Here is a 15,633-nt window from a genome sequence, read left to right as displayed (position 1 = left end):
ATATTCTCCAGGGAGTTCTTGCCACTAGCCCCCATCCTCAGCCAGGTAAGGACTATGTAAAATTAGCTCCTGTATAATAGTATCGATTAAAGCTTTGGATTGGGTTTTAAATACCTAGCATTATAAAATCTAGCTCTGAAGGGTTTGTGTGCCATAATCTTTTCCTGAAACTGTATCCAGATGGGGCGGTTACATTGCCCTATCGCCCCTGAAATCTTTTGTTTGAGACCAAATATGTCAAAACGAGTGATGGCTGGTCCAGTCACACACCTTAAGACATGTCTGCTCATACAGAAGATTTAGTGATAAAGTAGCTAGTTAGTAGCACTGCTGAAAGCAACCTGATTTGGCTCTCCTCTTAACACACGTGAATTGGCACATGCTAGATGGGAAAGGGGGACCCAGGTGGCGCTGTGGGTTAAACCACGGAGTCTAGGGCTTGCTGATCAGAAGGTCGGCGGTTCAAATCCCTGCAACAGGGTGAGCTCCTGTTGCTCGGTCCCAGCTCCTGCCCACCTAGCAGTTCGAAAGCACATCAAAGTGCAAGTAGATAAATAGGGACCGCTCCAGCGGGAAGGTAAACGGCATTTCCGTGTGCTGCTCTGGTTCGCCAGAAGCAGCTTTGTCATGCTGGCCACATGACCCGGAAGCTGTCTGCGGACAAACGCCGGCTCCCTCAGCCTATAGAGCGAGAGGAGCATCACAACCCCAGAGTCGGACACGACTGGACCTGATGGTCAGGGGCCCTGAAATATACTCGGAGTCGAGAGTGAATTTCATGCTCTTTATTCAGCTCATAGTCATCAAGGAGGAGAAGAGAAGACGAATGGCTCTTTTCCCAAAACCATCTGCTTATATACATTATTTACACAATGGGCCTTGCGTGATTGGCTACTTCAGGGCTACACCTGTGGGCCAATTATATTGTGGATTGACTTCTGCCTGCAGCCTGATTGGCTGCTCCTACAGGCCAATCAGGTAGCAGATTCACTTCTGCCAGCCGCCTGATTGGCTGCTCCAGCAGGCCAATCAGGTTGCGGATTCACTTCCACCTGGAGTTGGATTGGGTAGCTCCCGCTGATTCTGAATCCTATTGTTCTAGGATTCAGCTCAGTACATAACACCCCTCCCCTCTAAGTTCCAGTCCTGCCCGGGAAGTTGCATTCGTAGTCCCCAAGGTCTGCTGGCCGCCTCCGTGTGCGTTGTGGCCTGGGGTGTTCCTTGGTCAGGGGTTCTGGTTCTGGCTCGTGTTCCGAGGCTGCTGGCTGTGCCGGGGCTGTCTGGTCTGGCGCCACTGAACCACTAGGTTGTAGCTCTGGTTCCGGTGTCCTTCCAGCCTCGGGGCGCCCCTCTGTGCCTACTGCTTCTGCTTCCCCTGCCCACCCCTCTCGCTCTACAGGCCTCACTGCCCTGCTGTCCCCTTGGGACCCCTCTGTCCCGCTCTCCTCCCGGGTTCCTCCTGGGAATCGTCGCCGTAGCTGGTCGCAGTGGCGGCGCCAACATTGCCCCCCTTCCGTTAGTACCTCGTACGACACGGGACCGGTCACCTTGGTGACTGTGGCGGGTACCCATGCTGGGCCTGCCCCAAAATTCTTTGCATACACTGGGTCCTGGGCCACAAATGTCCGGGGGTTCCTGCCTTTCCCCACCACTACCTCATCCTGAGCTCTGTCGGGGTGAAGTCGGTCCAGTCTAGTTGCAAGGCGCCGGCCCATTAGTAATTCAGCTGGGCTCCGGCCCGTCGTTGTGCTTGGGGTGCTGTGCTGTGCTAGAAGAAATGCGGCAAGGCGGTATTCCCAGTCCCCTTGTGTCATGCGGCGGAGGCTGTCCTTGGTGGTCCGCACCATGCGCTCCGCTTGGCCATTGGTGGCAGGGTGGAATGGTGCTGATCGGATGTGGCGGATGGCGTTCTGCGCTGTGAAGGTCTGGAACTCCTCTGACGTGAATGCGGTTCCATTGTCCGAGACGAGGGTGTCAGGGAGCCCGTGGGTCGCAAACAGCTTACGTAGTACCCGGATGGCTGCCGCCGTAGAAGTGGATGGTACCAGTGCGACCTCCAGCCATTTGGTGTAGGAATCCACCACTATGAAGAATGTTTTTCCCTGGAAGGGGCCAGCGAAGTCCACGTGCAAGCGTGACCATGGATGTCGGGCGGACTCCCAGGGCTGGACTGGGGCCCTTGGGGGATCCGGGCGGGATTCTTGGCAGGTCTGGCAGTGTTGGACCCAGGCCTCTATCTCTCTGTCAATCCCCGGCCACCACACATAACTCCTGGCAAGGGCCTTCATCCTCACTACCCCTGGGTGTGTCTCGTGTAGGGCTGTGAGGACCCTTTTGCGGAGGGGCTGGGGAACAACAACCCTGCTTCCCCATAACAGGCACCCCTTGTGGGCCGACAGTTCATGTTTGCGGTTTGTGTAGCCAGCGAATTCTGGCCCGGGGCTGCTGCTGGGCCATCCTCGCCACACCCAGTCCAGGACCCGGGAGATGACCCTATCTTTTGTGGAATGGTGCGCAACTTCTTGTGCCTGAATGGGTCGGTCGGGAAGCAGCTCCAGGGTCATAACCTCTTGTGCAGGCGCTGGGTCGGGGCCTGTTTCTGGTAGTGGTAGCCTGCTGAGGGCGTCTGCGTGGCCCATCGCCTTCCCAGGGCGGTGGATTAGTGCATACTGGTAGCCGGCAAGGAAAATTGACCACCTGAGGACACGTGGAGACAACACTTGGGGGGTCTGCTTCTCAGGGGCAAACAGGCCAAGCAACGGCTTGTGGTCAGTCACTATGGTAAAGGGCCGCCCGTACAAGAAATCATGGAATTTTTTTACGCCCTTCACGATTGCCAGACCCTCCTTGTCAATCTGTGAGTAGTTTCGTTCGGCTGCAGCAAGCGTCTGGGAGAAGTATGCCACCGGCACCTCTCTTCCATCCGGGAGTTGGTGTCCCAGGACAGCGCCGATGCCATAGGGAGAGGCGTCGCATGCCAGCACCACTGGCAGCCTCTCGTCGAAGTGTGCTAAGACCGAGTTCGAGACGAGCAAGTCCTTGACTGCCTGGAATGCGGCCCTTTGTCGCTGGCCCCACACCCAAGGGGCCCTTTTATCTAGGAGTCTGTGTAGGGGCTCCGCTACCGCTGCCTTATGGGGAAGGAAGGCATGGTAAAAGTTCAATAGTCCCAAGAATGACTGAAGTTCGGGCTTGCTCTTGGGCGCTGGGGCCTCACAAATGGCCCGTACCTTGTCACCGGTTGGATGGACCCCTTCTGCGTCCACCTTAAATCCCAGAAAGTCCACCTGCGGCACTCCCAGTAAACACTTTTCCCGCTTCACCTTGAGGCCCGCCGTCTGGAAACGGTGCAGGACAGAGCGGAGGTGGTCCTCAAATTCCTCTGGTGTGGGCCCGGCGATCAGTACATCATCGAAGAAGGGGGTGACGCCAGGAATCCCTTTAAGGAGAGAGTCCATTAGATTCTGGAATATGCCTGGTGCCACACTAACGCCAAATTGCAGCCGCTTTACTCTGAATGCCCCTCTGTGCGTCACAATCGTCTGAGCCTCTGCTGTGGCTTCGTCCACAGGCAACTGTTGATACGCTTGGGCCAAGTCCAGTTTGCCAAAGATTTTTGACCCAGCCAGGGTGGCGAGGACATGGCTGACCACTGGCACTGGGTATGCATGGGCCGTGAGAGCCTTGTTTATGGTGCATTTGTAGTCTGCACAGATGCGGACCGAACCGTTAGGCTTGACGGGTGTGACAATTGGAGTTTCCCAGGGGGCGTTGGGCACCGGCTCCAGCACTCCTTGCTCCACGAGCCGGTCCAATTCCTCGTCTATGCGGGGTTTCAGGGCGAACGGGACCCGGCGGGCCTTGTGCCTGATGGGTCGTACAGCGGGGTCTAGCTGTAGGGCAATGGGGGGTCCTGTATATCGTCCCAATGCCCCATCGAAAACCCCTGGAAACTCTTTGCATATGGCGTCCACGTCCACTTGTAAGCTAGTGCGGTTCACCCCGGTAACGGCTAGCCCCAGAGGTCCAAACCATGCCAGTCCCAGTAAGCTAACGTAGGGGCCCTTAACTACCAGCAAGTCCAATTGTTGCTTTCGCCCTCGATATTGCACCCTGAAGGTCCCCACCCCCATAGTAGGGACCTTACGTTTCTGGAAGTCCCGGAGGGTGAATGGGGCCGGCCTTAGTTTGGGACCCCCATTAGGGCACAGTTCCCTTAATGTTCGGGCCGAGATTATGGATAGAGTTGAACCCGTGTCCAGCTCCATGCGGCATGGGGCTCCCTCTATCTGTACCTCTATATAAATTTTCTCTGTGCTGGGATGGGGCAACTGGAATACCTGGTAGTCCGTGATCTCCGTCGAGTTGCCTTGGTGCATGGTGCCGTGTGACCTGGGGCTCCTGGGTCGGTCATCTGATGCTTGTCGACGGGTGAGTCGAGCCCGACACACCCGGGCGATGTGTCCCAATTTTCTGCACTGCCTGCACTCTGCGTTGCGGAAACGACAGGTCCTCCTCTCGTGGTTCTCCCCGCAGCTTGCACAGTTCCCTCCTTCTCGTCGAGGCTGCTGTGGTGTGTGTGCTGCTTGAGTGCGCCGCTGTACTCGGTGTACTTCCTCCCTGTCAGATTCGGATTCGTCGGTGAGGTCTTCATGGTAGACCCTCGGTTGGGATGGCGGGGCCGGTCGTGCCTCTTGCGTTGACCTCTCGGCGGCTTCGGTTGCCAGGGCTTCCTCCAGAGCAATCTGGAACGTGAGGTCTTTTTTGGCGTAGAGGCGTCGTTGCAACTTCTCGTCCCTCAGGCCACCGACGAGGCGGTCACGAAGCATGTTCTCCAATTCTGAGAAGTTGCATAACCGGGCGGCTTGGCGGAGGGAGGTCACAAACCCAGTTATGGTTTCCCCCGGGGCTTGCCGCTTTGCGTAGAAGGCATTTCGGCAAGCTACCACCGAGGGCTGTGGTGAGAAGTGCTCCTTCAGCCGTTCCATTATTGTTTTGTAAGAGACGGTAGCGACATCTCTAGGTGCAAGGAGAGCCCGGGCGATTTCAAACGTCTCCTCTCCACAGACGCTGAAGAATGTCGCCCTCTTCATGGCATCGTTGGTGACTTCTTTCGCTTGCAGGAGGAAGTTGAAACGGGCGGCGTACCCTTCCCAGTCTCTTGATGCTGGTTTGAATGGCGAGAAGCTGCTGTCGGTTGCCATTCTGGGTTCCTTGGGTCCTGGAGCTGAAGCCTGGATGCACGGTGCGATGCAGCGGTGCAGCAGGTGGCGGTGCTGCGGTGCAGTGCGTGGTGGCGGTCAGCTCAGCAGGATCCCATCCTCGTCGCCAGTGAAATATACTCGGAGTCGAGAGTGAATTTCATGCTCTTTATTCAGCTCATAGTCATCAAGGAGGAGAAGAGAAGACGAATGGCTCTTTTCCCAAAACCATCTGCTTATATACATTATTTACACAATGGGCCTTGCGTGATTGGCTACTTCAGGGCTACACCTGTGGGCCAATTATATTGTGGATTGACTTCTGCCTGCAGCCTGATTGGCTGCTCCTACAGGCCAATCAGGTAGCAGATTCACTTCTGCCAGCCGCCTGATTGGCTGCTCCAGCAGGCCAATCAGGTTGCGGATTCACTTCCACCTGGAGTTGGATTGGGTAGCTCCCGCTGATTCTGAATCCTATTGTTCTAGGATTCAGCTCAGTACATAACAGGCCCCTTTACCTTACCTAGATGGGAAGGGAGGAAAATGAGATCGGAGTATTAAAGAAAAGACCAATGAATGAAACAGAGGGATGGAGGGCCTGTGTGATGGCGAACGATCAGTAGCATCACACTAGCTTTCAACTAAAATTAAAATCAGATGTGGGTGCAGCAAAGGCAAACCTTTGACTGATCCCCCAAATTTCCTGGCTGTTGGAGGACAGAGATGTGCAGGCTACACAGCCCATCTCCCCCCCCCAAAAAAAACCCCTCCTAGCTTGTGCAGTATAAGAACACTGCCCTCCAGTGTTAAAGCAAGATTCACTTGCCAGTCCAGTTGGCTCTGTACATCTTGTCCTTCACTTCAGGCAGCAAAATGTCTTGGGAAGGCCCTGGTTGAAACACACGAGAAGGGACTGTAGGATGAAAGCTGTGCTCCAGTCAGAGGAGAGAACTTCCAAAGACCTATTCACAAAACTGAGTGAATGACTGTGAGAGTGAGGTGTTGATTAGACCCACCTTACAGCTGGCCACATGCTGCTTCCCAACTGAATGTTGATAGAATCCACAGAGCTTCCTGGCCATTGCGGCAGTCTGTGACAGCTTCAGAGACATTGGAGGCTGGACCTCCTGCGCCAATAAAGTGCAATGACCTCCAGATTACAGCGAATTGTCTGGCTTTGCGTTCTTTCATCACAGTCAGAATTGTAAAGGTGGTGCAAAATTCTGCACAGATTGAAAGCAGCAACATTTCCCGCAAGAACAAGGTGAAGTTTGGGGAGCTGCAGGTTAGGAGGAGCAAAGTGATTCCAGGCTCAGAGAGTCAGGATCAAATTGCACTAAATAAATTCAGATCCTGATGCATTTGAGCAGCATAGATTCTGAGCAAACTTGAATATGAAGGATCAGAAAAGCTGAGTGTGAAACAGAGGAAAACAAGAGGCAGTGCTGAAATATCTCAGACAAGGCTCTGGGCATTCCTAGATTGTCACGGGGTTTCACCTCTCAGTGGAAATTAATTGTGGATTTGGAGGTTCTTTGTCAGGTAAAACATCTGAGCCATTTCAAGTGAAGGCCAAAAATATTTTTGCAAGTGACATTTCGTTGATTTGGGTCTGTACATCCCTTGTTTGAGTGGCCCTTTCTTTTGAACACCTGAACCAACCTGTGACTCTCCATACACTGTGAGACATTATCTCCCATCACACTCTACCCCTACCATCCCTGACCATTCACCACGCTGGTTGGGGCTGGTGGGAGTTTGGAGTCCAATAAACCCCAGAAGGCCACAATTTTAAGGGCAAGCTTAAGCTACGAAAGAGTCAGTACAACATCATTTTAAATTTCACTCACTAGATAAATATGGGGTGGTGGTGGTCAGGGGCTGGGGGCCCGTCAGTGTCAATCCTAGGTTAAGTGTTTTGCAGGAAAGTTCTCCTTTCTCATGACGTGCTGTGAAAGCCAAAATGCTTTCCTCACCACCAACAACTGCCTTTCATTCTGTGGTTAGTGTGGAGCTCCAAAGATTGTTCTGCCAGGGTCGTTGCCATCGCTGCTGGATTGGGGCGGTTTGGAAACTCAGTGAACTTTGCGGCCACTTTGGTATAATTCTAAAGGATTGTTTTACAGGGGGATGAGTCATGTTATTGGTGGAGCAAAGGGGGGGGACAAGAAAAGAAACAACTGACCCCGGGGACTGTGTGACGAGAGAAGCCTAAGCAGTGCACCACCCTCTAATAACACACAGACTGGGGCGAGAGTGAGGGCCAGCCAAGATAAATGGATTGCATCAACTCAGTGGATATTGTCTTATTATATCAAAGCTTTCCTTCCTCTTAATGAAAGCTGTAAAAGCATCTCCCTTTCATCACTTGATCTCCCACAGTCCAGCTCATGCACCGTCGGCCTGAGAGGTGGCTGGGAGAGTGACAAAATGGGCAGGAGGGGAAATGGAAGAGATGGGTCTTCCCAGGAAGTCTAAACACCCATCCTTATGCTGAATTTGTCTTTTTTGTTTCCCACAGTGCTTCCACTTTCACATGTCAGAAAAAGAGAGAGCAGGACAAAAGGTCTGATGTTACAGAGAGCCCAGAAAAGGTCAAGCAACAGGTGAGGATTGGACAAATTCATGGAGGATAAGGCTATCAGTGTCTACTAGCCATCCTTTTTATTTAACCAATGCTGCCCCTGGGAACGAGGCTGGACCATAATGTAGCATGCTTCTCATTCAAACATTTTTACTGGATAGCAGTAGCTGATGGATTGCAGTCAACCACTGTTTCAAGCAGTGGTGAACTTTTTTTATCCTTACTACAACCTTGTGAGGTGAGTTAGGCTGAGAGCACACAACTGGTGCAAGGTCGCCGAGGAACTTCATGGCTGAGTGGGGATTCGAACCTGGGTCTCCCCAATTCTAGTCCAATACTCTGACAACTATGCCACACTGGCTCTTATAGAGGTATGCCTCTATGTCCCCCACTCCCAAAAGCCAAGGTCTGGCAACACCAGGGTTTCCCAAACTTGGCCCTCCAGCTGTTTTTGGACCACAATTCCCATTACCCCTGACCACTGGTCCTGCCAGCTAGGGATGATGGGGACTGTGGTCCAAAAACAGCTGGAGGCCCAAGTTTGGGATACCCTGGGCTACACTACCTTCACCTCAAAAACCACTGAAAGAAGCTGAGCTGTTCTGCAACTTAGTGAGGGCTAAAGGAGTAAAATTCAACAAGCAGAAATCACCTAACATAGAGTGAAGACATTCTCAGAATTTTCATGTTGAGGATCTTGCTGAACTGCTGAATAATTCCAGGTGCTCAGCCCCAGAGAATAATTGCTCACCACCTACAATTTCACTGTGTGCAAACAGGATAGTCGATTTCAAATGCAACTGCAAATCTAATCCAGTATGTTTTAATGTTGCTGAAGGAAGCAATGAGCACCTCTTCCTTCCAATGGCACCTCTTCCTTCCAACCCTTTCTCTTCAATCCCTGGATGCTCGAGGATTTTGTTTGGTCTGCAATTCTAACTGAACTGTCCACTTCCCAGACTAAATAGGTGGATCAAATGCAGTTATAATTCAGCTTCCCTGAATATTACAGGACAGGCTCTTGGCTCCAAAGAAACCCATGCCAAAAATGTATACGAAAGTGCATATTTATAGGAGGACGCATATTTCAGGGCAAAAAAAATGCATATTTTGTGGGGGAAATAGATTAACAACAATGGAAGCTTTCATGCATTTGAAAACCAAATTGCAGATTAGTGTGGAAACAGGAGGGAATGGACTTATGTGAAACAGATCCAGCCACCCCAACATATCTCATTGCTTTAAGAGTGCAAGAATCCAGCATCCTGTTCCCACAGTAGCCAGTGAGATGCCTCTGGGAAACCCACAAGCAGAACCTTAGTACATACTATTGCCCCCTCTCTCTCCAGCTGTGATTCCCAGGGACTATCATGCAGTGGCACATTGCCTCTGACAGAGGAAGCCTACAGTAGCTTTCCCTCATCCACCAAGAAGAACTAACAATTTAGATTCAGAAGAGAATTTTCATTATTGAACTGTTGAAGAATTTGTCCATTTTACCACTCAGAAACAGTGTGGCAACTGTCCTGCTTGCAGAGGCTTGAAGATTCTTCTATTGTGCAAGCCTCTGCATGTTTTATTCCGAAGGAAGTACAGGCAACCCCCGTTTTTTGTGGGGGGGGCTGCATTCTTGGCACATGCATGCATTAGCAGAGCTTGCATAAGCCTGCCCTGCCCCAGATGTCACATTCTGCCCCCATTCTGCCCTCTTCCAGGTCCAAAGCGACCCACACATCAGCAGTCAACACATCAATTAAATGTGCTCAGAGTTGCCTGTACTAATGTGCTCAGTGAGGCTTACTCCCAGGAGAGTGTTCATAGGATAGCCTTGTTAACTATTTAGCACATGATGCAGAAGTGCCAGTCAACCTGGTCACTACACCTCCACCCGCCACATTGTGCTTTATTATGCCTTTACTGCTATTACTTACTCTCTACCACAGCCTATTTCCTGAATAGGTCCTGAAGGTTGGTGGTTCGAATCCCTCTGATGGAGTGAGCTCCCATTGCTCTGTCCCAGCTTCTGCCAACCTAGCAGCTTGAAAGCATACCAGTGCAGGTAGATAAACAGGTAACACTGTGGCAGGAAGGTAAACAGCATTTCCGCGGGCTTTCGCACTCGCCACAGTCCTCCGTCCACCAGAAGTGGTTTAGGCATGCTGGCCACCAGACCCAGAAAGCTGTCTGTGGACAAACGCCGGCTCCCTTGGCCTGAAAGCGAGATGAGCGCCACAACCTCATAGTCACCTTTGATTGGACTTAAGCGCCTAGGGGTCCTTTACCCTTTTTATTTATTTATTTATTTCCTGAATGATGCTGCCCCACTCTGCCCCTTGCTTCCTGTGCATTGATTAACTGCCATTTCCAGTGCTCTTTTTTGGGGGGGAATGGATAGGGTAAGTGGGGGAACCATGAAAGTTACAATAATCCAGTTTTATTCCTGTTTAAATGTGTCGTGCATATTTATTTATTTATTTAAAAAGAGAAGCAAGACACTTTTCAAATCTAGAGAATTGTCCATTTGAGTGGAGATCTTTGGGAGTGTCAGTTGCCGCAGGAAATATATCCGCCCTATAAATGAACTTCAAGATGTCATGGGCCCATTCTAGTAACAACTCAGCACTGAGAAAGTTATCACTGTTAGCTAGAGCTGACCTAGGAAGTGACCCTCTACAGCATGTTGAATCCTCCAGCTTTCAAATTTGAAAAATGGCAGTTGCTAAAAAGTTGCAATATGACTTGGGAATTCAAAAGATATTTTGGTTAAATAAATATAATTTAGTTTTGCTTTGTAAGTAAAATGTGTGTAAAATGACATGTAGCATAGGGAAAGGAATAGACAAGTCGGCAGGGTCAGGAGATGAAGGCAGACAAAGCAAAACTGGGCAGATTTTTACACATCTGAAATTCTGTTCAAGAATCTCTGGGGCTGAACATAATTAGCAGACTAAGCTAAAGACAAATTTGTGCTCCAAATTTTTAGGCACTGGTCCACTCATAAGGTTGCCTTCTGTCTCTGAGCTGGCCTGCCAGAAGGGCATCTTTCGCAAGATCTGCATTTGTTTCAGAGGATGAAAAGCCCACACCTTGAGTAACGCTAAATCTCAGCAAGCTGCAGGTGCTGAGATGTCATCACAGTTAAAATATTCCATAAGGAATGGTTTTGTTTTGAGAGTGTGCTTTGATAGTCTACAGAAACCATACAATCTGGAAACAACAAATCACTTTGTTGCACAATTTCTACTCCATCCCTGCTATTCTGTATGCCCAGTTTCTCCTGCTGTGCCAACAAGGAATCACCTCTTACCCTTTGCCCAGCCTCCTGCTTTCTTGCCGCCTCACTTTGAGCCAATTTGCATGTGGGGAGGGGGGAATGCATCCTCCTGGGACTGCTCAATCCACTCCAGGAAACAGGTGGGAGTTTACATGATTAAATTCTCTCCCATATTAACAGTGGTGGAGGAAGCTGGTTGGGTACCCAGAGCGGCAAACATGATGTGCACCCGGGGGCGGGGTGTCGCTATGTATGATGCATGCGCCATACGTAGTGACGCTGCACATGCGTGCTATGTAGCGGTTTGCCGCCACTACTGCTCCAGCACTGTACGGATGGTGCCGGGATCTTGTGCAACATGGGAATACCTACAACCCTGATGCTGGCAGGACCCTTTATTGCATTCTCAACAATATTGTATTCCTGGCTTCTTAATCTCTTGCTTGGATTTTGGCTGCTCAAAATTTGGAGAGACATAAATAGTCCACACATCAAGATCCTTACAATCTCATCGAGCAGAAGGGATCTCGGCAGCCATACGACAAAAACTCATCGTAGCTTATAGCTGCCACCTCACCAGCCAACATAAAGGTCTTATGCACCGAGGATTGATAAATCCACAGGTGCAAACTTCTCTTGGGGTAAGCTGCAGAAATAACCCCACCAAATACTTGGAAGGCATCAAGCCACTTCTCAAAGGTTCTCTCCACTTTAAGGGAGCTAGCCTTGCCCTTTCCATGCCCACCTAGGAAGGCCCGAAGCCTCCTCAACATGACCCCAATACAGACCCAACGCCACATCTGAATCATCGTCAGAGGTCTGAGAAGACGTACCAGTAGAAGAGGAGGAATCGCCATCTCTGCACCTCTTAGCCCTGCATTTGGAGCAACTACTCTTCTGCCGCTTGCCACCTGAAGAAGGGATTCTAGGCACTGGAAGATCCTTCTCAGAAGACTGGATGCTGAGCCCCTCGAAGGAGCAGACCAGACCTGCATGGAACCAAAAGCATGCAATGAGCTTGGCTGGGAAGAAGATCCCCCTCCCGCATGTTGTGCAAATTGAAGCCCTGAACTCCCAGGCCCCAGGGGTGCTGACTGCGAACGAGGCAGTCCAGACTGGAAGGCCCACTGCATCATAGCACCCATACTCCTAGGACTAGCTGGGACTGGGATCCTGGAAGGTTGGAATTGGGAGAACAAGGCACCAGAAGAATCAAAAGCCTTGCTCCCTTCGCTCACATCCAAAGGACCATGAGCCTCAAAAACAGTAGAAGACATGGAAGGGCCGGGCTGAGACACAGGCTGCCTTCCAAACTGCTGAGCCAAAGACTCCAGCTCAGTATTAAACCTTGACACGGCCACAGGAACTCATCCAATATCGGCCATAATTGCACCCAAATGATCCAGCATATGCTGGGGAACTGCTTGGGGAGGCACTGAACGCAGTGACTGAGATGGGCCTCTGATTACCCATTTGGAAGGGAGAGCAGGAATGGGATTCCTCTTAATAGGCATCCCAAAACCTTCTCAATAAAACAAGGGAAATAACAGAAATACAAATGGATTAAAAGGGGGCACCCCACAATCAAAATGGCGCTCCTGCCAAAGCAAGATGGTGCTCCCGCCAAATTAGCTGGGTGAAGACCTCCCCTACTTGAAAGAAGGTAAAATGGCAATTGCGTTAAACCGGGGGGGGGTTACCAGCCCCAGGAAATTCCCCAAAGCGAACAGTTGCCCAATAAATTATCCAAGTCCCAAGGCTGCAGCTGCAGCCAGGACTGAGAAGGAAAAGCCGCTGCGCGAAAGCCGACAATTAACAGGCAGTGGCAAGCTCCACGGACCAGGAGTGCTCAAGGGGCCGAAGCCCCTCTGGAGGGAAGGGAAAGGCAAGGAAAGGAAGGGAATTAACCAGGAGGGAATAAAAACTATTGGGAGAATCAAGGGGAAGAAAGGGGAAGAAAGGAAAAAGATCACCAGGACGATCCGTCGAAGGTAAATTGCTCTCTCTCTCGGTTGCACAGAGGACATGCTATTGCTGTTCCGAATGCACACACCGAAAGATGAAGCTCTGGGTCATGTGCATGGGCATATAAAGGTCCCTCGATCTGTTTGGACTGTGCCCCATTGGCCAGATTGAACCCAACATCAAGGGACCTACCAATCGGGTGTTGTGGCTGACCAATCTTACCCACCAACAACACAGGGTGTCGGTCTCCAGGTCTCACCGCAACATGTGCCCTCTTTGAGGGAGGACCCATTTTTTTTAGAATTTGGAACTGAAGAGAGGGGGGGGAACAGTTACGTTAGATTGCTTCTTTGAGCGCCAATATATAGAGCAGATTGGTCATAATCTTTAATGTGAGAAAAGGCTGACAGACAGCAACAAAACCAAGCGCCTTCAGGGAATTGTGTCGCTTCTCCTCAGACAGGCTATTCCCACAGTTTCCACTCGGCAACACTGAGAAGCCAAACAACATTGTTTGCCTTCGTAGGATAAACAATTTACCCTGCCCCTTTGAAACGGCCGTATTCATGGTTTTAATTGCCAGTTTACAAAAATTTCCACAGCATGCAACAAAATGACTTGACGGAGCCCAGCCCAGCATTCTGCTTATTCTTAAAATGGAGTGTGTGCACCCAGTGTTGACAGATAATCTTTACAGAACAGCTCTGCGAGAGGCTGCTCATGCACTAGGGAAGGGGCAATGGAAGCATCTTTAATTTCCCTTCTGTAATGTGTACAGGAAGGTGTATGGCTCTCACTCACAATGTGCTCCATGGGGTGATTTGTGAGATCCGTGCTACCCATCTTGTGCATTTCTGATTTTTCTCACTTCTTTGTAATGCGCCCGCCCTCACCTAAGTAAGGCCTAAAGTTGTTAGCTCAGCAACTAAGAAATGCTGGGAAATATTCCCAGTGGGGAAACCAGTCACACTCCCCTAAATCCACCTCTGCCTGGAATAGCCACATGGGGGATTCCAGGTAACAGCCTATCCGATTTTTAGTCATTTCTATGTTTCTAGCTTTAGAAAGGTCCCCCGGGCAGCTACCTAACGAGGTGGGGGTGAGGGAGAGACAAAATGAGATAAAGTAAGAGAGGGCAATGTAAATGTATGTGTGGAGACATTGCCAAAATAATCATAAGAGAGAGAGTTACTTTTCAAGCAGTTCCAAATATATGTCTGAAAGGGAGCGGACAGTCTCAACTCTGACTATGCATACTAAATATAAGCACATTTCTCATTATTGCCTCCTATTAATTAATTAATTAATTAATTAATTAATTAATTACATTTTGCCACTTTCTTGCAACAGCGACTCAAAGTGATTTACAATATTTTAAGCAAAAACACATACATACATTAAAACCAGCAGGTTTTTTTTTTAAAAAAACCCCTAAAATACATTTAAAAAAAAAAAAAAACTTCATTAAAACACCCCACCCACACAAAAAAAGCCATAGATACTTACAAAAAGAGAGAGAAAGAGAGAATCTTTTTGCATGGCGCCTAAAGCTATGGCATGATGGTGCCAGGTGAGTCTCCCCAGGTAGAGTCTTCCATAAGTGGGGAGGCACCGCTGAAAAGGCCTGTTCTCATGTTGCCGCTATCAAGACCTCTCATGGAGGAGGCACTGAGCAGAGCCATCAGACCTCCTCTCCCCTCAACTGTCAGCTGGGGACAGCCATTCCAGCAATGGGAGAGCTGAGAAGCAGAGCTCCCTCTGTTGGCTGTGGCATGAGAAGTCAACTGTATCAGGCACCTCTGACCCCTGAACTGTGCCAGCTGGTCATTATAGGAGCAACTGCTTAGAAATTGGTGCCTGAGCTTGGATTTGGATTTTCTCCTTGTTACTTTTCCATTGTGTGTTGTGTTTTTTAAATTGTAAGCATGTGGGTGGGGACTGTCTTGTTTTGGTTGTATCTAAGCCACTCTGGGAGCATTTTGGCGGAAGAGTGGGATGCAGAAGTTCAGAATTAATAAATACTGTAATGGAATGACTGTTACAAGGTATTGGTCAGTTAATATGGAGAAAGGCTTTCCTTAAGGTATTGGGATCCTGGGCCACATAAGATGTTATGCAGGCACCCCCAAACTCGGCCCTTCAGATGTTTTGGGACTACAATTCCCATCATCCCTGACCACTGGCCCTGTTAGCTAGGGATGGTGGGAGTTGTATTCCCGAAACATTTGGAGGGCCGAGTTTGGGGATGCCTGATGTTATGGGTCAAAACCAGTGCATGAAATGTCAGGGCAGCAGTCTGCAAAGGGCCATTTCTCTGTAGGGCACTTTCTATCTCATTACTTTTGTGGTAGTTTAAAACAGGGTGAGCAATATGTGTGATGCAGCAGCTTAAAAAGCCAATGCAATTTTGGGCTGCATCAATAGGAGTGTAGCATCTAGATCAAGGGAAGTAATAGTACCATTGTATTCTGCTCTGGTCAGACCTCACCTGGAGTACTGTGTCCAGTTCTGGGCACCACAGTTCAAGAAGGATACTGACAAGCTGGAACGTGTCCAGAAGAGGGCAACCAAAATGGTCAAAGGCCTGGAAACGATGCCTTATGAGGAAC

General features: G+C 50.0%; 1 protein-coding gene across 1 annotated transcript; it reads right to left on the bottom strand.

Moving 5' to 3' along the window:
* Positions 1-799: 799 nt before the first annotated feature.
* On the bottom strand, positions 800-4,813 carry LOC132592618 (uncharacterized protein K02A2.6-like). Its single transcript, XM_060278434.1, has one exon. It carries the CDS (start codon positions 4,377-4,379, stop codon positions 1,134-1,136), a length of 3,246 nt encoding a protein of 1,081 aa, XP_060134417.1. The 5' UTR covers positions 4,380-4,813; the 3' UTR covers positions 800-1,133.
* Positions 4,814-15,633: the final 10,820 nt, after the last annotated feature.

This window comes from Zootoca vivipara, chromosome 1, assembly GCF_963506605.1.
Source record: "Zootoca vivipara chromosome 1, rZooViv1.1, whole genome shotgun sequence".
NCBI classification, from domain to species: Eukaryota; Metazoa; Chordata; class Lepidosauria; order Squamata; family Lacertidae; genus Zootoca; species Zootoca vivipara.
The sequence above is the reverse complement of the archived record's forward strand: the minus strand, read 5'-3'. Positions and strand labels throughout refer to the sequence as shown.